Source organism: Balaenoptera physalus (assembly GCF_965194825.1).
Source record: "Balaenoptera physalus genome assembly, chromosome: 9".
Classification (NCBI taxonomy): Eukaryota; Metazoa; Chordata; class Mammalia; order Artiodactyla; family Balaenopteridae; genus Balaenoptera; species Balaenoptera physalus.
This window is the reverse complement of record NC_138888.1, coordinates 19,550,481-19,570,794: the sequence shown is the minus strand read 5'-3', so window position 1 is coordinate 19,570,794 and position 20,314 is coordinate 19,550,481. Positions and strand designations below refer to the sequence as shown.

At 37.4% G+C, this 20,314-nt stretch overlaps 1 protein-coding gene across 3 annotated transcripts in view; it reads left to right on the top strand.

The window, feature by feature from the left end:
• Positions 1 to 20,314, top strand: part of GRM1 (glutamate metabotropic receptor 1) — a 402,900-nt gene that overhangs the window by 24,557 nt on the left and 358,029 nt on the right. For 2 of the 3 annotated variants that reach the window (XM_082474476.1, XM_082474478.1), the window contains 2 exons: positions 15,667 to 15,839; positions 17,275 to 18,288. In XM_082474476.1, the coding sequence (XP_082330602.1) occupies positions 17,589 to 18,288 (700 nt within the window). In that variant the 5' untranslated portion in view covers positions 15,667 to 15,839; positions 17,275 to 17,588. Of the gene's footprint in view, positions 1 to 15,666; positions 15,840 to 17,274; positions 18,289 to 19,314; positions 19,403 to 20,314 lie in introns of those variants that run through there. The other variant, XM_082474477.1, reaches the window with a different exon arrangement.

Genomic DNA, 20,314 nt, shown 5'->3' with positions numbered 1-20,314 from the left:
GTTGTGTCAGAGATAGTACGTTATTCAGCCTAAAATATTTGTAATCTGGTCCTTTACAGGAAAAGCTTATTTTCCAACCCTTGTTTTAAAATCTCTCAGCTTCTAGTCTTCTCTTTCTCTCTTCCAGCCTCCAAATTGTTGTTATAAAAATCTCATCCAAAATTGTTTTTACTTGTTTGAAATCTTACTTTCGCTTATATGGTGCTTCTCAGTCTGACCTCAACTTGCTGCTTAAGCCTTAGCTACCATCCCTTCTCCAGGTTCATCCTAATTATTTTACACTTCTTACTTCTTCCCCTTAAATGGCATGCTTTTTCATAATGTCTTTGCATTGGCATATGCCATTATTTCTTAGAATGCCCTTTCAAACTTTTCTCACTTGTGAAATCCCAAACTTTGAGAAGATAAAATTCTGTTGTTTTCAGCCACCAAATCTGAGGTAATCTGTTATGGCAGCCAGCCCTCACCTTCTAAAGACCCAGATCAAATGTTACTTTATGAAGGCTTACCTGATTCCCCTAGACCTAGACAAAATTATTTGCTCATTCTTCTTTTGTATTTTGGCATTTGCCACATTATACTTCAATTTATATGTTTAAATATTTATCTCGTCTAACAGCTGTGACCTTGTCCAGTGTAAGAACTTATACTTTTGTCCTTCACACTTAGCATGTTTTGTGGCATACAGTAGTACTCAATGTTGAATGAATGAATCATAGTAGGATATCAAGTGACATATCAAGCATTGCTTGGAGTGAGGTTGTTAATATACTACCTTTGGTTCTGCCATTTAAAGGCTCAGTCAGATGCCACTTTGGTCCTTAGCTTGCTCATTGATGTACTATGAGAGTAGGACTAAGGCTTTTCCCAGCTCTAAAACTTTAAGATGTATTGTTTCTTTTGGGTGATTTCTTTGATGTCATTCTGTTTTTACGATTAAATATGGAGAATAATATCTTCTAGATTCTTTTAAAAAATTGCTACACTACTAACACTTTAAAAGGACTTTAAAGATTTACCTCCTTTTATTTGTGGAGCAAAACTGGAAATAATTTGATAGGGATATGTGAAAGAATTTCTGTTGATACTTTCATGATATGCAAATTTTTAGCTTTAAGAGATGAAATTTTTATGTTTTAATAATGAATCTAAATTAGGAACTAAAGTTTTTACAGAAAATATTTTACAATAGTGGTTATTTATCATTCGAAGTGTACATATAGGCGTTAAAAAATAGATGCATATAAAATACATCAAATTTATTATATAAAAGACAAACAACTCTAATATGCATGACTAATTTATTGTTTGTAATCAGCTCTAAAATTAGTTTTCTTTTTATATATAGCTCAAATTATGTATTTTCCCCCCACATTGTCTGTTTTCAGTATTTCTGTTGTGGTAAGATGCTAATATATCAGTCAATTGATGATATATGTACTTTGTATCCACATGTTAGGAAAGCCACTTAGAAGCCAACAAAACATGTTATTTGTACATTATTTGCATCAATGAAGATGCAAATATATATAAGCCCTTCTTCAAAGTTCTATTAAAACTTTGACTCATCAAATCACTTACAAGGAAATTATCCCCACAGAGAGATAGAAAATAGAATTGTCAGTATAGTTACGGAATCAAGGCTAAAAGTGAAGCTGAATTGGAGTCAGAAGTTGAGAACCCAACTTCACAGTGAAGCCAAGTGTTGTTTTGAAAAAGAATTAGGAATCCCTATAAAAGCTCCTTAATTTGGGAAACACTTAAAGGCACTTTACCTGCTTAAGCTGGAAGGAAACCTAGTAATCCCTTGCATTCCATATTTAGGTTTTTACCTCCCATGTTGTTCTCAGAATTATCTCTTGGGAATTCCCTGGCGGTCCGGTGGTTAGGACTCTGTGCTTTCACTGCTGAAGGCATGGGTTCAATCCCTGGTTGGGGAGCTAAGATCCTGTAAGCTGTGCATGGTGTGGCCAAAAATTAAAAAATTAAAATAAAAATGAAAGTATAAATAAAAATAAAAAAAGAATTATCTCTTTCACTATTTTTCAATACAACACATTTTTATTGAGAATCTATTATGTGCATGGAACTGTACCATAGGTTACATGAATACAATTTGATCTGATTCTTAAACTCAAGAATCATGTAGTCTTTCCTCTTGATCATGTAAGAGATGTACAGTAAAGATATTTTCTTAGTGTAAATATATGTGACACAGTTCATAAGAGATCAGAAAAGGCAGCAATTAATGCAGGTCAGTGTTTTCTGAAGCCCTCCAAACAGGAGATGAGACCAGAGTTGGGCCTTCCAGGATAGGTGAGATTGGCATGGCAGGAAGAAGATAAACTTGAGGTAAAGAGATAGTAGTAAGAGTACCATTCGTAAGGACAGTGGAGAGTGCATTGATAAATGGTTATTAACTGTGGGATGTGAGTCAGGCTGGAGATAGCTGCATTTAAGTCATCTTAGAAATATAGTGTTGTGTCCTTTAAAATCTCATGCAAGATTGAACTCTACCAATTGAAAGAACCTTATGGTTCTTTGAAGTAGAAAATACCTTTATGAAGTCCAACCCCCAGCTTTATAAAATGTTGGGAACAAATTATTAGGCTTAAATAAGATTTGCAAGTGTGATACATACATCACGAGTCTCCCTACACAGGTACTAAGATATCTCATATTGAATTGAAACCGGTAACTTCATTTTTGAAGTTGCAATGTACTTCAGTTCATTTAATCTCACTCTCCTACAATGTGTAAATTACTTATTTACTTAATCAGTCTCGGTATTTACAGTTACATATAACTGTACTGGCATTGGTATTTTCTTATTTCTTTGTAGAAAGATCAATTGATGGATTAATCTATTGATTAATTTATAATTTCCTGTACACTGACCGACTACAATCTTCGAAAGATAATTGAAGATGTTCTTGGATGTTAAGGGACCTGGGTTGGGAATCATGGCCTACCAAATTTCCATATCCCCATTAATGTCCCTGTTGCATTTGCTTTTATTGTTTCCTGCTGTAAGAGAGCAATTTTCATCTAAAGTTTGAATTGCTTTAGGAACATGAAAAGAGTTAATGTTATTCACAGTAATTGTCAGGGAAGAATGAGACGCAACTGTTACCGATTTTTTTAAAAGAAAATCTGTGCATCCACTATGGAAAACAGTATGGAGATTGCTCAAAACGTTAAGAATAGAACTGTCATACAATCTAGCTATTCCACTTCTGGGTATTTATCTGAAGCATACAAAACCAACATGAATTTGAAAAGAAATGTGCACCCTGATGTTCATAGCAGCATTATTTATAATAACCAAGATATGGAAACAACCTAAGTGTCCATAGATGGATGAATAGATAAAGATGTGGATATATATACACAATGGAATACTACTCAGCCATAAAAAGAATGAAGTCTTGCCATTTGAGATAACATGGATAGATCATGAGAGTATTATGTTAAATGAAAAAGCTCAGAATGTGAAAGACAAAAACCATATGACCTCAGTCATATGTGGAATATAAAAAAAACAACAAAAAATGCAAAAAATAAATGAACAACCAAAGCACGACAAAAAAACCTCATAACACAGAGAACAGATTAGTGGTTACCAGAGAAGAGGGTTGAGGGTGGGTGAAAAGAGTGAAGGAGTAAATGGGTTAATACATATAAAATACTTAGAATTCTTAGAATAGTGCCAGCATTCTCCTACCCACTTGGCCAAATCTCAAGCCTGGTTAAACCCATGCAACCACTTTCTGTATGTTTGCTTCTCATAGTTGGGCATCATTGGTGAAAAGTACTCAACCAGTCAGAGTGGTACTCAACTAATAGGTAAGTGACCTAGTAAGCCTACTGCTAATTAGTGCTGTCTTCTGGTAAAAAGCTGATCAGAAGCTTTGATGATCATTTGATACTCATCTGTGTATTGCAGGGTACTTGGGCTTGGCTTCTTTCTTGGGGACCCTCAATATAAGCATTATTTTTGGATCTGTCACCCATCAGATTACGCAAAGAAACATCTTCCAATTTCCTGCACAGAAAGCATAAACCCGGATGCGAATTTTCAGAGTTGAGGAGGAGAAGAGAGCAAGGGAGTGGGTCTTATCATCATCAGATCTCTATTCCCCTGCCCATCCCCTGCGACTTGGCTATATGGAGTGAGTAAGGGGATCTTAGGATCTAGCTGCTTCTTAAACTTTCAACCAATTCTCTTATTTTTAGCCTCACCCTCATCTCTACTCTTGGAGGTAGATGGTGCCTCCAATTTCTGAATGTGGGTTTTGTGGTATAACTGAAAATTGCTTATGGATTTTCTCACTGCCAACCTATGATTAAATGTGCTTGAATCTTCTCAATCAGTTGCCTTTCTTCTATACACATTTTTTTTAGATTACTTTTTTTCTAATTTCCTGTTCTCATTGCCTTATAGATTTATGCCTTAAACTTTTCTTTATTGTCATTTTAATGAGGTTTATTGAGGGAACAAAAGTAAACTAATGTGTTTAGTTTGTCTTTTTTATCCAAAACTAAATAGCATTTTTAATTAGATTTTTTTTCTGTAACCTGTTAGTATCTGGGAAGGAAGTTGGTTTTGGTATATTTGTTTTATATTTCACACCTGTGCAAAACTCTCTTATTAATTCTAAAAATTAATTTGGGGACTTCCCCGGTGGCGCAGTGGTTAAGAATCCGTCTGCCAATGCAGGAGACATGGGTTCGAGCCCTGGTCAGGGAAGATCCCACATGCCGTGGAGCAACTAAGCCCGTGCACCACAACTACTGAGCCTGCACTCTGGAGCCCGTGAGCCACTACAACTGAGCCCGTGTGCCTAGAGCCTGCCTGTGCTCTGCAACAAAGAGAAGCCACCGCAGTGAGAAGCCCACGCACCACAACAAAGAGTAGCCCTTGCTCTCCGCAACTAGAGAAAACCCACATGCAGAAACGAAGACCCAATGCAACCAAAAATAAATAAATAAATAAATTTATAAAAATAAAAAATAAAAAAATAAAAATTAAATTGGCTATACTATATCTAATTAACTATTCAAACCACTTCAGTCTGTCCTCTGCTCCCAACACTTGACCAAAATTGCTCTTGCTAGGACCACCCATTTCCTCCATATTGCTAAATACAAAGGACACTTTTCTGTCTAATCTTAATTTATGTGTTTCAGTAATATTCCACACAATTTATCCATTCCTCCTTTTTGAGGTACTCTTTTTTCTTAGCTTCTTCAACATATCGTCCTTCCAGGTTTCCTTATACTTTTCTGGATGCTCTTACCCTTAGATAGGCTCTCCTCCTTCAGCCCACTTGGAGTTTCTTAGAATTTGTACCTGGGCTTTTTTCTGCTACTATTGTTATCATTGTCACCACTAACAACTGTCATTGTCATTATTACTACCATATAATTCGTTTTGTAACTATCACAACTGTTTTAGAACACCGTGTTTCTATGCCATAGAGCTTGAAAAATCAAGACTATAAATTTCCTAACTGTTCAAGGAATCGACAAATCTACAGACATATCATTTCTTGTATGGTAGGAAAAATGAGGTTTAAGTAGGAAAAATTATTAATTGCAACACATGCAGTAAACTTCTAAGAAATTCTTATATTTCAGTCTTTAAGAACTTGGCAATAATAAGCTTACTTCAGAGTTTCAATCTGGCCTGATAGATGGCCAACCAAACTAGACATTCTGGTTTGCTGGGGTCAGATACTAGAATCAATAGAATTGTTTCCAACTATATTAATTATACAGCATAGTATACTGATTGTTAAGTACTTCTGTGGTGAACTGGATTGACTGGTTTGGCCATACAAAGGGTTTATATATTGGTATAGATCCAATATATCCGAAAGACTTAAAGAATCTTATTTAAGTATGGAAAATAGCTTTATTATTAAGCCTACAAAATAATTCTTTCCATGAAAATGTTGAACTTTAGTGAATTACTTATACCCAAAGAATAGACCCTTTTGAACCAGATGTTATCTTCTCTAGCACCTTATATTATAACAATAATTATAATGATATTGAAAATTATTTATATTGAAAATTATGAGTCAGCCTACTAAGCATTTTCATGTAATTTTCAAAACAACTCTACCAGTGTAACTATGATTATCCCATTTTCTTGAAGAGGAAACTGAAATTTGAAGATGCTGCCACTTTCTCATGGTCCTACAATTAATAAGATATGGAGCTGGGATTGAAATATAGGTCTGATCTGACTGCAAACCCTTCTAATTTGTCAGCTATGCTGCTTTCCTTCCTTTTACATGTAGCAGTAGGATATATATGTAAAATTATATATATTATATATATATAAAATTTCCTCCAGGTAATCTTCTTTTATAGTTAAATTTTACATTAGGGGACCATTTGCTTTTTTTTTTTTTCCTTCTGAATTTATATCTGTAATTTGACCTTAATTTTGTGTTTAGAATACATTCTATAATATAATTCTAAATCTCAAACAGTATTTATCATTTGTGTGCAGAATTCTGTGTGTGTGTATGTGTGTGTATACAGTTATTTTTGTTATACCACAGTTATTGGTAAATAAATGTAAAGGCATTCAGACACTTAAGTAATAAGACTCATTTTCTGTTTCCTCACTCCCATTTTCCACAATCTGATGTCATTCCTTATTGTAAAACTGCTTTGGAAATATCACCAGTAAGCTACTTTTTGATAAATCCAATGAGCTATTTTTGGTCCTTTGCTTTCTTCAGTTCTTAGTACTCTTGATTGCTCTCTTCTTGAAGGATTCCTTCTCACTGGTTCTTTGACCTTACATTTCTTATAGTTCATCTGTTTCTGCTGTTCCTTCTTCATCAACTTTGTGGGCTCCAGTTTCTCTACTTTCACCATAACTATTATTTTTTTCTTACTCTGGGTATTCTGTGGGTCATTTTATCAAGTTCTGTTATTTTAACTTATGCCAAGTGTCCCCACAGATATTTCTTTTATACATATATCATTTTTACCCCTATATATGTACACATAGTTTCTTATGGGGGCGTTTCCTTTGGAATGTCTCAAAGATACTTTAATGGGTCTCAAATGAATCTCATCATCTCCCCCTACTCCAAAATTCTTCTTTGTCCTGTTTTCTTTTTCAATAAATGACACCACTATCTGCAAAACTCCACTTAAGTCCAAAGTAGGGAACTATTTTGACTTCCTTTTCTTGCTCAATCTTCACAGCATCCTCTACCCAGCTCTCCCTCTAATGTTTGTCCTTTTATCCATCCTCACTGCCAGTGCCTTAGTTTGGTTCATCATCATCTCTCACTTGATTACTTGTAATAACTTCTTTTTAAATTAACTAATTTTATTCAGATATCATTTACATACAGTGAAATACACAGATCTCAATTGTACCATTATCAGATTTATGACAAACGTATATACTGTGTAAGTAACATTTGCATCAAAATATGGAACATTTCTATCACTCCAGAAAATTCTTTTTTTCTCCTTTCCGGTTAATCCCCCCCCATCCAAACATAATTACTCTTTTTTTTTTTTTTTTAATTTATTTATTTATTTATTTTTGCTGTGTTGGGTCTTCATTCCTGTACGAGGGCTTTCTCTAGTTGTGGCAAGCGGGGGCCACTCTTCATCGCGGTGCAGGGGCCTCTCACTATCACGGCCTCTCTTGTTGTGGAGCACAGGCTCCAGACACGCAGGCTCAGTAGTTGTGGCTCACGGGCCTAGTTGCTCCGCGGCATGTGGGATCTTCCCAGACCAGGGCTCGAACCTGTGTCCCCTGCATTGGCAGGCAGATTCTCAACCACTGCACCACCAGGGAAGCCCCGTAATTACTCTTCTGATTTCTATTTGTGCAGATAAGTGTGACTATACTTGAACTTTATATAAATGGAATCAAACAGTATGTACTCTGTTGTCTCTTACCTAAAATAATGTTTTTGAGATTCATTCATGTTGCTTCATGTATCTGTAATTTTTTTTTTATTATGGAGTAGTGTTCTATTGTATGAAGATATTACAATTTTAAATTCATTCTCTTGTTGATATTTGAATCCAGTTGTTGTCTACTATGAATAAAGCTACTATGAGCATTCCTATAAAAGTCTTTTTCAAACATATGTTTTTATTTCTTTTGGGTAAATAGCTAGAAGTGAAATTGTTTGATCACAGGACAGGTGTATGCTTAAATTTACAAAAAATTATCAAACATTTCCCCAAATTTTCTGTATCATTTAACAATTCCTTCAGTATTTTATGACACTTCTGTTTGAGTCATATTCTTATCGCCATTTGGTGGTTTCAGTCTTCATAATCTTTATAATTTTTACTGTTTCATGTGTGTGAGGTGTTACTTATGAGGTTAAAATTTGTATTTCTCTGATGACTCATTAGTCATGTTGAGCACTTTTTCAGGTACCTACTGACCACTTGTATATCTTTTCTTGTGTGTGAAGCGGCATTCAAGCCTTTTTCTTATTAAAAAAAATTGGGTTATTTGTCATTTTATTATAGATTTGTGGCAGTTCTGCAATAGTCTAGGTATGACCTTTGCCATATACATCTCTCTATATATATCTGTCACATATTTCCCACCTGTAACTTGCATTTTCATTTTCTAGTGATGTATTTGAGGAAGAGAAATTTTTAATTTTGATGAAGTCCAATTTATCAGTTTTTAATTTTATGGTTGGTACATTTTGTGTCCTAAGATTTCTTTTCATATCTCAAAGTTACAAAGATACTTTTCTCTGTTTTTTCCTTAAAAACTTCTTTATAGTCCAGCAGCTTTTAAACCATTCTTTGTTTCTCATATTGTTCAGGCCCATAATTTCTCTCCAGTTTAGTCAGAGTCACTTTTCCAAATCTTAAGTATAGTGATGTTACTTATCCTTCACCCACCAATTTCAACTTCCTGAGCGTTATTTGATGCCATCTCTCCAAACTCCTTAACATGGTTTATAAAGCCCTTCATCACGTCTTTCTTTTTCTTTTTTTTTTTTTAAACATCTTTATTGAAGTATAATTGCCTTACAATGGTGTGTTAGCTTCTGCTTTATAACAAAGTGAATCAGTTATACACATACAATATGTTCCCATATCTCTTCCCTCTTGCATCTCCCTCCCTCCCACCCTCCCCATCCCACCCCTCTAGGTGGTCACAAAGCACCGAGCTGATCTCCCTGTGCTATGTGGCTGCTTCCCACTAGCTATACGTCTTTCTTTTTTGAAAGACCTGCCTTCCCCTATCCCCACCCTCAACTATTCTTTGCATTAGTTTTGCCAAACGATTTATACTTCCCTCAAAGCACTACACACTCTTTTTCTTCTGGGCTATTGCACTTTCCCTGCCTAGACTGTCTTTTTGCCTACTCACTCCCCTCTCCACCTAGGTAACTCCTATTTGTCTCTCACTCGGTTTCTTTTTTTTTTTTTTTTAATATTTATTATTTTTTTGGGGTATAGTTGCTTTACAATGTTGTACTAGCTCCTGCTGCACAGCAAAGTGAACCAGCCATATGTATACACATATCCCCTCCCTTTTGGATTTCCCTCCCATCCAGTGTCACTTTCCCTAAGCAGACTTTCCTGATCTTTGAACACTGGTGCCCCTCCCACATGGTCCCAGAGTACGTTGGGGTTTCTACTCTTATAGTGGTTTTCACTCTATTCTATACTGGTTGTCACTAAATTCCAAGTTTCTGGAAATCCAGAGCTGTGTCTTGTTCACTATGGTATCTGCAGTACTCAACAGAATTCTTATCACATAAAAGGAGTAACAGAATATCTTAGATGATGGATAGAGCAGGTGAAGATAGCAAATGTGACCCAGTAAACTTTGATTCCTTGAATCCATCATTATTTATATTAGATATTTGATAACCATTTGATTTGTTTTCCATCTTAGTGTAATATTTTAATACATCAACACATATTCATTACAAAAACTTTAAGAAAGAATACAGAAAAATGAAATTATTTATTAGGCCACCTTCTACAGCTAATAACTGTTAATATTTTGATGTAATTTCCTTCCAGTCTTTTTTAGTTGTATATGTGCTTTGCATGCTATTTAAAAATAAAACAAATTGTATATGTAGTTTTAAATTTTAATAACTTTCTTAAATAGCCACTGAAATGAATGCATACACAGATGTGATTAAAATAATGATTCAAAAAGATAGACTCGTATTTTTATATTCAAGAGATTGTTGTTTCCTTCCAAAAGCCAATGATTTTGCAGTTGTTCAAACATTTTTGGAGCCACTCTTCAGAAAGGCCTTTAGAACCAAAGAAATATAATTTCTTCAGAATCACACCTGATTTTTTATTCAAAACTTATCAATTTATTGAACAAATACTTAATGAGTTATAGATACTTTTTTTAGGTTCTGGAGATTCAACTGTAAGCAAGACACAGTTCTCTTCCTTCAAGGATCTTGATTACTTTTTATTATTTAAGAATTTGCATGACAGTTTTCCTCTCCCAGAAAATTAAATCTGCATGCAAAGATGATTATTTGCTATGATTAATGATTTCAAAAACAATACATTGCTATTTATTAAGGACTTTCATAACTATTCCAAAATATTTTTATTAACTGCATTATAGTTGGATTAAATCACTATTTTGAAAGTGATCACAGCAATTGTGAATGAGACTAGGTGAAGCACAAATTTTTAAAAAATCAGTAATATTATTTCACAGTATTATCTCATATAAAAGTGCCACATAAGCACTTTTTTCATGATTTCCTTTAGATCTGGAAGCTTTCATGGATAAGTTGAATTTGACATAAATTTTGAAGAAGGACAAATACATATAAAAGAAATGAAAGGTGGGTGAATTTTTTTTGTGGCGTAAAAAGCATGAGCTGAGGCATGGGAAAATGTAAGGCTTATTTGGTTAGAAAAAGTGTGAGTAGGAGAATGGGATGAAGTTTTATCAGTGGCTTTCAACTAAGGGTCAAATCAGAATTAGCTAGGAAACTTTAAAATATGTCTTTAAATATGTCTTCATTATTCTGATAACCCCTTGGGCATATCTGAGCCAGAGTCTCTTTCTCTTAGGACTTAGAGAAGGGAAGGGTTGGTTATGAATAGTTAGCATATTTTGCTTCTGTGAACCTCTTCCCCAGTCAATGGACTTTGGGTACCAGGTTAAGGAATTTAGACATCAGTCTGTTGGCAACTGGGACATATAAGTTTTGAACCATGCCACTGAAAGGATAAACGCTATGTTTTGGGTAGATCAATATTTTGGTGGTTTGCTTGCTGGATAGCAGCCATGTAGCTTTTTGTTACAGTGAGATGGGAGTACAGCATATTGTTGTTAAAACAGGAAAATAATTTAATTTGTTGTGTTGGTGAAACTGTAGTAAGGTAAAGCCTTTTCTAATGAAGATTTTTACTGGATCTGAAAATTTAGATACTTTTTTTGCTTAATTGTTCACAGTTGACTGTGAGACTGTGCAAGTAGGTTACTGCCATTATTAGAACTGTTATAAAAGATGGCTATTTTAAGCAAATAGAACAATCACCTGTAATGCTTATGCCCTCAACAGATGAAAGGCCCAAAGGAAAGGAATTCAAATTTATTTTCTTTATAACTTAAGCATTTTCTGAGAAGAGAGCCTCAGTTCAAAGCTTAAGGAAAAATGAAGATAAGTAACATTTAGCTCAGTTAATGTAGTCAGTTTCTATAAACTTATGAATTTGGAATAAAGCTAGTATCATGAGACAGTGCTCCTAATTTGTTCACTAAGCTCAGGCAAGGATCAGATTCTTGGTGCCTCAATTTTTCCATCTGTAGGACTGGGATAATATGCCTCTTTTATGCATCTCATGTGATGGTTCTGAAAATCTTTTCAAATGGTTATTCTCAAATCATATAGCCTCAACATTAGATAAGGTTTAGTTTCCATTTATGTATTCTCTTCTTTTTACCTTTATAAAATTTCTAAGTTTTATTTGATATTGGTTAACATATGCAGTACAGTAATGAAAATGGTTTCTTCACGCTGGGAACAAATTTTAATACTTCACGTGTAATATAGTTTGTAGTATAAATATGTTTCTAAATGATTTAATACTAATTAGGCTGGTTAATTGCATTTGAGAAACAGTTGCAAAATAATTACTCTCTCTACATTATATGAAGAATAAATTAGAAATATCAGTAAACTGCCTGGCTTTGATCTTCTTAAAGAAAGTCATTAAAATGAGGTGATATTTTTAGCGTTCAGGGAGAATGTATCCATTTATTTATTCAACAAATATTTTAGCAACTATCATCAACCAGATGTCTGTATTGTTTTAGACACTGGGGATACCGAAGGGAATAAAACAGACAGTAATTGTGGCCCTCACTGAGCTTCCAAAATAACTGTGCTTGCCTTATTTGCCTCAATTGTATTTTAATACTTTAAAAATAAACGTTTGGACAGTTGTGGCAGAACAGCATGTGGCCAAATGTATGTTTTCTAGTCCATCCACATTAGTCCACAGAGCCATTGATGAGTTCTAATTGCTTATGGAAGCTGATATTTTTGGTTCTATCTCTGCATAAATGGTTATAGCCTCATTTATCAGGTTAATGAAACAATTGAATATATGTAATAAATTTGGCTTACTTTAGTTCTTTTAAAATATTTTGTTTACTTTTTTAATCAACCATGTTTTATAAAAATGTTTTGAATTTCTGAAAGGAAGAGGTTTTATTTTACAATTTGTATTATTTTGGATCAGAGCATGAAGTCAATGAAGATATGGCAATTTCCCTCTTGATTTAAGCAATGTAGATAGCCAAATTGGATAAATAAACTGAAAATTCTCACTGGGGCTTAAATTATCTTGCTGAACCCATGAATTAAATATAAGAATGTAAGAAGTGTCACACTAGATTAAGTCAGTTGTCCACAGAGCATGGAATTTTATGGAGAAGCATGATGTTCTCTCCCACAACACAGATCTACCTTGAACATCCATTATATTCCCTTAGTAATGCATTACATATCAGGAATCGACAAATCAGTTTTCTACAAAGACCTTCTTTAATCCTATTTTTATTTTCAGTCAGTGCTACCTTTTCAGTAGTGAGTTTATTACCTGTTGTGTATACTTCACTTCCATATTCCAATGACTTTGTAAACTTTAGTTTTCAAAATACCCATTAGCATACCCTCAAATTTGGAATATGTGCCTGGCTTATCCCTTCTTTTCTTTCTCTGTCTTTCTTTCTTTAAGCCTTGTTCTTGCTCACCTCTTATTTTTCTCATTTGAAGAGTCTGAATTTTTAACTGATTTCATGTGGAAAACTTTACAACCTTTTGTTCATTTATTATCTAGACCAGCTGCTCTATGATGTTCTTTATGGTGGAGAGCAATGAGAATTGTGCACACATTCCTAAAGAAAGTGATCACAGTTTTGTTTATGGGCAATATCTGTTTTATTACCATATAAAGCTAATGAGCATTTTGTTGTCCTTATTGCTATAGCAACACATTTAAATCATTGTCTTGAGATAGTATGTTGGATATTCTTCTGCTCGATCTCCAGTATATTTTTTTATTAAACGGATTTCCCAAACCAAATTACTCCTAACACTTTTTGCCCTGCTGCAGATCACATACTGAATGTAAGATAGTACCCTACCAGCACTGAATAAATATTCATACTGATAGTACTTCTGGATTCATACACTTTAACATTCTGTAATAGAGTAGCTATTGACCTATATTTGTTAATTTGTATGTAATTCATTCTTTTCCGTTCTACTAATAGAACCTTCTCTTACATATCTCCACATGTGTTACATCATGTTTTCCTTGGTAAAGTCTTAATTTCCAGAAATTAAGCATCTTTGGATATGAAGCATATTTGTATCATCTTGTCTTTTACTTTCTTGTGCCTTCTTCTTGACTGATTTTTGTCTTTGTGCCTTCTAAAGTTTGGTCTTAAATAATTATCAATACATTTAAATGATAATTTCGAATTGACGCAGTTGAAGTTAAAAATTTCCTTAACATCTATCATACATAGTTCATGCATATGCATAAATACTCTATGTTATGATTCACAAGTTGTTCTCTTTAAATTGTTTTGTTTCAGCCAACCTGAATGTATAGTTTTTACTTGGACTGTATTGAGAACAAATAAGTCTGAATATTTAATTATTCCTTCAGTAGCAGAATCTTTTCTAACCTATGTCAATGTGGTATATTAAAAATATTTCTTTGAGGAGCATATATTAGAGCTAAATGTGGACTTCAGAGACATTCCTTTTTCTAATCCTGCAAATCATATTTGATGGTTTATATATGCACTGAAATCTTTGTACATTCATTGTATCTATGAAATATTCCAGGAAAATCATGTTTAGGGCTTAACTTACTAGAATAGAGTTATCTAAAATGGAGCTTAAATGGCTAATAGACGAAGTGAGATACTGTGGGACACCGTGAACACCTGTGGCTTGCTCTTAAAGTTGACATCTTCCTAAGGGTACAAGCAGAGAACTATTTTACCCTATGTGTGAGACAGAAACTTACCTCTTATTTTCCTTGAATAAACATATAGTTACTTCCAAAACTGAGATCTTTTAGGCCTAAAGGATGTGTACCTGGTTCCATGCATTATTTGCTGAGAAAGAAAAAGAATTCCTATACTCTTTAGGTAACTTAAGAAAAATCCAGAAAAATCTGACATTTGGAAAAAAGACCAGAGTCAGAACAAGAAAGAGCTTCTGTTCCTGACTGGAGGCATTTCCTGTCCTGTTTCATGGAACATGCTAAAAAGTTTTTAAAACTGCCTCATGTGGTTTGTCCCCTCCAGCCTGACCTGAGCAAGGCGATTATAAAGGGACCCAAATATGCTGATCTCTGTTCTCTGCACATGGCACAAATAGAAAGCTTTGAGCAAGAGAGGAAAGGCACACTGTCTTTCTCCTCTGAAGAAGCTGGGACACATTCTGCTCAGCCAACATGTTCCCAGAGGAATGTGATTTAACTTCCACTTTTCACACTGTAAGAAACAACACTGTAGACCTCTCCGGGAGGGTGATGGCAGCCTGAGAGGAATTTGGATAAGTGTTTTTCACTCCAGTGTTTTCATGTGATCTGACTCTCATTCTCAATTTAGTTACATCTTGACCTGGAAAATGTAGCCAAGGTTTGCCTCTCTTCATTTGGCTTACCTTGATTCATGTTGTGCCTACCTCTCCTTCCCCTACTCCCACCCCATGCAGCCTCTTCCCCCTTTCCCTTGCAACCTACCAGTAGAGCCTGTATAGATGTCTTCAAATGCATTTACTCTATTTCCCTCAGTAGGGGTTTTACTTCCAGGGAGATAAAATATGTTTGAGTCCCTGAAATACATACAAGGAATATCCACTGTAAAGCAGCCTAAGCCATTCCCCACTCCTTTCTCCAGATCTGACTATTCATATAGCTGGCAGCTTCTTTAAGAACCCTCTAGTAGTAAAGGAATTAATGTTCTCCACTTATCCCTAGATTTTATCCCCTCCCCCCTCCATTAAACGACTGATTTTTATGCGTGAGATAATAGACAAGCCTTGGGTGACCTGTTTTTGTTTGTTTGTTTGTTTTTTCCCCTCCCTCCTCCCTCTTTTTTTCCTTGCGGTAAAATAGTGCTGAAGAAAGAGGGCACTAGTGTACAGCCCAGATCGCATCCTTTCACCGTCTGGATTAGAGCTGAGGCGTCTGCGAACCGAGCTTGGCCGCGGTACTCTGGCCCGGGGACCACAGCGCTGTCTACCCGGACTCAGGTCCGTCTCAAGTCCAAATTCTCCAAGCAGACCCAGGTGAGCAGACACCTCCCGGCGGGGGAACCCACCCACACTGGCAGACACAAGTCCCAATCTATGGGATTTTTCTCCTTGTCCCAGAGGCATCCTCGATTATGTATGTCTTTTAGTCCTGCTTTCCCGGGAAGCGTCGGGACGCATGGATGCCTGGGTTGTCTTTCCTCTTTTGCCTGCCTCACCGCCCGTGCTCTTGCTCCTCGCCCGCTCCCTTTGCTCCTTTCTCGTCTGACTCTCACCTTGAAAAAGGGAGCCGGAGAGGGACGAGAGAGAGCGCCAACTTCAGCCCCGCAGGCGGCTGAGATTTGGCGCCTCTGCCCCCTAAGTGGTAGGGTTTGAATATACCTGGAGGAGCTCTAGCTGCAAGGCGAAGAGAATGAGGATGTAGGGGTATTGGGGAAACGAGGAGGGGTGTGTGTGTGTGTGTGTGTGTGTGTGTGTGTGTGTGTGTGTGTAAAGAACGCAGGGAGGGGGGTTGAAAGAGTGAAGTCGGGGGTTGGCGGGGTTGGGGGCTGGGGGTTAAAGAATTGCAACTCGCTGGTCAAAGCGTCCGCAAACGGCCCTGCGGAGGAATGCCTCAGCCGCTTGACCGAGCACTGTCCAGGGTTCTGAAGGCGGCAGGGCTGAACTGCCGCCGCCTGAGCAACCCGGAAGCTCCCCTCTGTTCCCTTTCTAGCAACTATGCAAAGCCAAAGGTCTGGATTTAGGGAAGTGCAGGGGCCCCTCCATTCCCTCCCTCCATCCTGGGTCGCGGGAAACAAGTTATCTCATCTGTACCCTTTCCCCCTGAACGTCTACAATAAGCTGACTTCTTGGGCGGGGGGGAGGGAGGGGGGATGCACCAAAATCCGACATGCGGAGACTTTACCAGGCGTTGCCTTAGTAACTAATATGGATTTCCTCAAGCTGGCAAATTTATATTTACTACTTGGGTAGTATGTTAGGGTCTCTTCAACCCCTCAAAGTTAAAGTAAAATGTGCACCCCTGGTTCGAGTTTATTTTGAAGTAGCGCTTCCGCCTTCATAATGAAAGAGTTTCCAAATTTCTTCTGGGGAAAGAAGTTGATCTTTTCAAATCCGGAAAGTTCTCTAAGGTCGAAAGACGTAGCTCCTTTTTCTCCCTCTTCCCTCCTCCCCCTCAAGTCAGTAATCGTGAGGGTATTTGGGGACCTGGAAGAGACTTGGAGCTGCAGGAGGGGACGGGTCGGCGAGGCTCTGCGCCTCCCGGGACGGAGGAGGGTACTGGGGGCCGAACGCACCACCTTACGCCTTGACCAGAGCTGCCGCCCAAGCTGTCCCTCCAGCCGCTATCATGATGTCCTTCCAGCCCATATCATGAAATGGACCGGGCAACTCTTAACCAGCACTGACCCCAGAGTTTTGACACAGGTCCTGTAATAACGGAGCTTTGGTTTCCTTCCTGTTTTGCCGGCAGCGTCCAGCTCACCACAGCCACCACGACTCCCATGGTACCATTGGTCAGTTTACCTGGATGCACCAGTGAAGAAGGGGGACTCGAATTCCCCTAGGGACGCCGCCAGGGCGTAAAGGTGGTCGTGGAGGACCAGGAGGAGGAGGAGGAGGGGAAGGAGGCGGGGGTGCAGAAGCTCAAGTCGTCGGACGAGCGGCATTGGCGAGGGGGGAGAAGCAGGCGTCAGGCGTCGGGTCCGCACTGTGAGCGCGCAGAGCCTGCTGGCTGGACCAGCGTGGGAACGCGGCTGGCCGGCTGTGGACGGCGTCCTCAGCATAATGGTCCGGCTCCTCTTGGTTTTCTTCCCAGCTATCTTTTTGGAGATGTCCCTTCTCCCCAGAGGCCCCGGCAGGAAACTGTTGCTGGCAGGAGCCTCGTCTCAGCGCTCAGTGGCCAGAATGGACGGAGATGTCATCATTGGGGCCCTCTTTTCAGTCCACCACCAGCCTCCGGCCGAGAAGGTCCCCGAGAGGAAGTGTGGGGAGATCAGGGAGCAGTATGGCATCCAGAGGGTGGAGGCCATGTTCCACACGTTGGATAAGATCAACGCGGACCCGGTCCTTCTGCCCAACATCACCCTGGGCAGTGAGATCCGAGATTCCTGCTGGCACTCCTCTGTGGCTCTGGAGCAGAGCATTGAGTTCATCAGGGACTCTCTGATTTCCATGCGAGACGAGAAGGACGGGCTCAACCGGTGCCTGCCTGACGGCCAGACCCTCCCCCCAGGCAGGACTAAGAAGCCCATTGCCGGCGTGATCGGCCCGGGCTCCAGCTCCGTAGCCATTCAAGTGCAGAACCTGCTCCAGCTCTTCGACATCCCCCAGATCGCATATTCCGCCACAAGCATCGACCTGAGTGACAAAACTTTGTACAAATACTTCCTGAGGGTTGTCCCTTCTGACACTTTGCAGGCAAGGGCGATGCTTGACATAGTCAAGCGTTACAATTGGACCTATGTCTCCGCAGTCCACACGGAAGGTAGGCATTGCATTTGGGGAAGAAAAGTGCACAGAAAGCCAGGGCATTGCTTGATGTGCGCTTGGGATCATAGTGTTGTTCCTGTTTATTTCTAGCACTGTGGGAAGAGACTTTACCCTTCTCCGTACATGCCCATTCAGGCATTGCCTTGTGTCCTCATCCTCCTATAATTATAGTGTAGGAAAACTGTCCCATGGTGTTTCCGGGGGTAGCAGGAACCAAAAAGACACCAAACTCTCCATGAACAGTGCCCAGTTGTAGTTTTTGGACTTACATATTTGTTTGCCCTGATATTCTGAGTTTGTGTTTATTTGCCCAAGGTGTTATACTACCCTTAAGTGATGGGCTATGATTTTCCAAGCTTAATAGACTAATCCATTGTGAGCAGTTAGAAAAACAAAAAACAAAAAGCAAACTGCTGTCCTCTAAACTGGACTTGAAAGCTTTATCTTGTCATGAACAGCTGAAGGCGCTTCTTTGTTCTGGTGTGCCCCCTTCTTACACATTCATATCTTACCTGTAAATATTGGATTAATGCAGTCATCTCCCTCAATATATCAGAAACTTATGTTTTAAATTCTGGGGTTCCTTAGATACAAAGGAAAAGTAAATAATTTAAATAGTTTATTATTTTTTTCCTACTTAATATGTTAAAATTGTCCATATGCCCTCACTCTCCCAAAGAATTATCTTGTCTTATGAGCAATAGCACTGATGACCTCTTGGATTTGAATTTTGGTTTCTAGTTTGTTTGTTTTCTAACACAATGACTTTGCTTATTAGAATTTAAAGTTAGACAAATTATAAATTACTAATAAAATGATAGTAGATATCATGTTTAAAATAGCTTTTAAAAGTGAAATAGATTTTACCTGAGGTTAAAAACTTTGATTTATACAGAGTCTTACAGACATGAATTCTCGAATAATTTATTATATATAGATTTTCTTTACTCTTCTCCTCTTACCCTATACTGATTGTTGGATAAAATGAAACTTTTGAGTCATCTACTTTTAACTCCCCCAGGTTTATAGAGAAATTGAGACCCAGGTTACGAATTAATGTCCAGGACAATTCACGTGTATATGCTGGCATATGGAAGAGAATCTTAAAGGTATTGCTGCATTTATATTTCTTAATATCAAATTATTAACAGAAAGGCCATAGGTATGACTTCACGTTCTTTTAACAGTTACACAGTATTCAGTTGCTGGTGTGAAGTCTGATACAGAAATTAAGAAGCATTCTTACTGAAATGGTGATATGGTTATGTTAATGAAAACTGATGCTTTAACTTAAAGGGAGCAGAGTTTTTAGGACAAACAAAAATTGTGTAGAAATTTCAGACTTTGATTTTGGAAAAAAACAAAACAAAAAACCTTCCTGTTGCAGTGTTGTGAGTTCTAAAAACTGACTCCTATTTCTGAATCTTGATTTTTCATAGTGAACTGCCTACCTCTTTTTCAACAAAATTACATATTACTCTTTTAAGACACAGATTTAAGTTCAGATTTTAACTCCTTACATTTTTATGGTTAATGTTAATTTCCTACATTTTTTTGTTTAGTATAGTTTCCTCCAGTGCTTAAATGGACCATCTTGAAAGCACAAGTTAAAAATGTGTTAATTATCAGCATTAGAGCGATCTCTCTAAAAGGGAATGGCAAAAAGTAGATTGAATGTGATTTATTTAATTATTTAATAGTTCTCCCTCAAATGATCTAGGTAATTGATTATAGATATTAGAAGTGTAAATACCTCCTTCAAGAAGAAGTAATACATCATTTTTACGAGGTAGTTTTATTTTCTATATTTTATTATGTCATTTTATTTTGGGGGTGGAGAGGAGTGGAGAAAAGATTCCCCCTCCCCCCTTCAATATGTTTTCCAGTTGCATCCTTTTGCTAAAAATAATTGCTAATAGTGCTTTCTGACAACTAGAGTTGTCTTTTTGGAAAATTAATTGGACTTGTGTTTACAAATTTTGTTGAGGAAGGGCTGATATTAAAATTCCACCCTTGTGTTA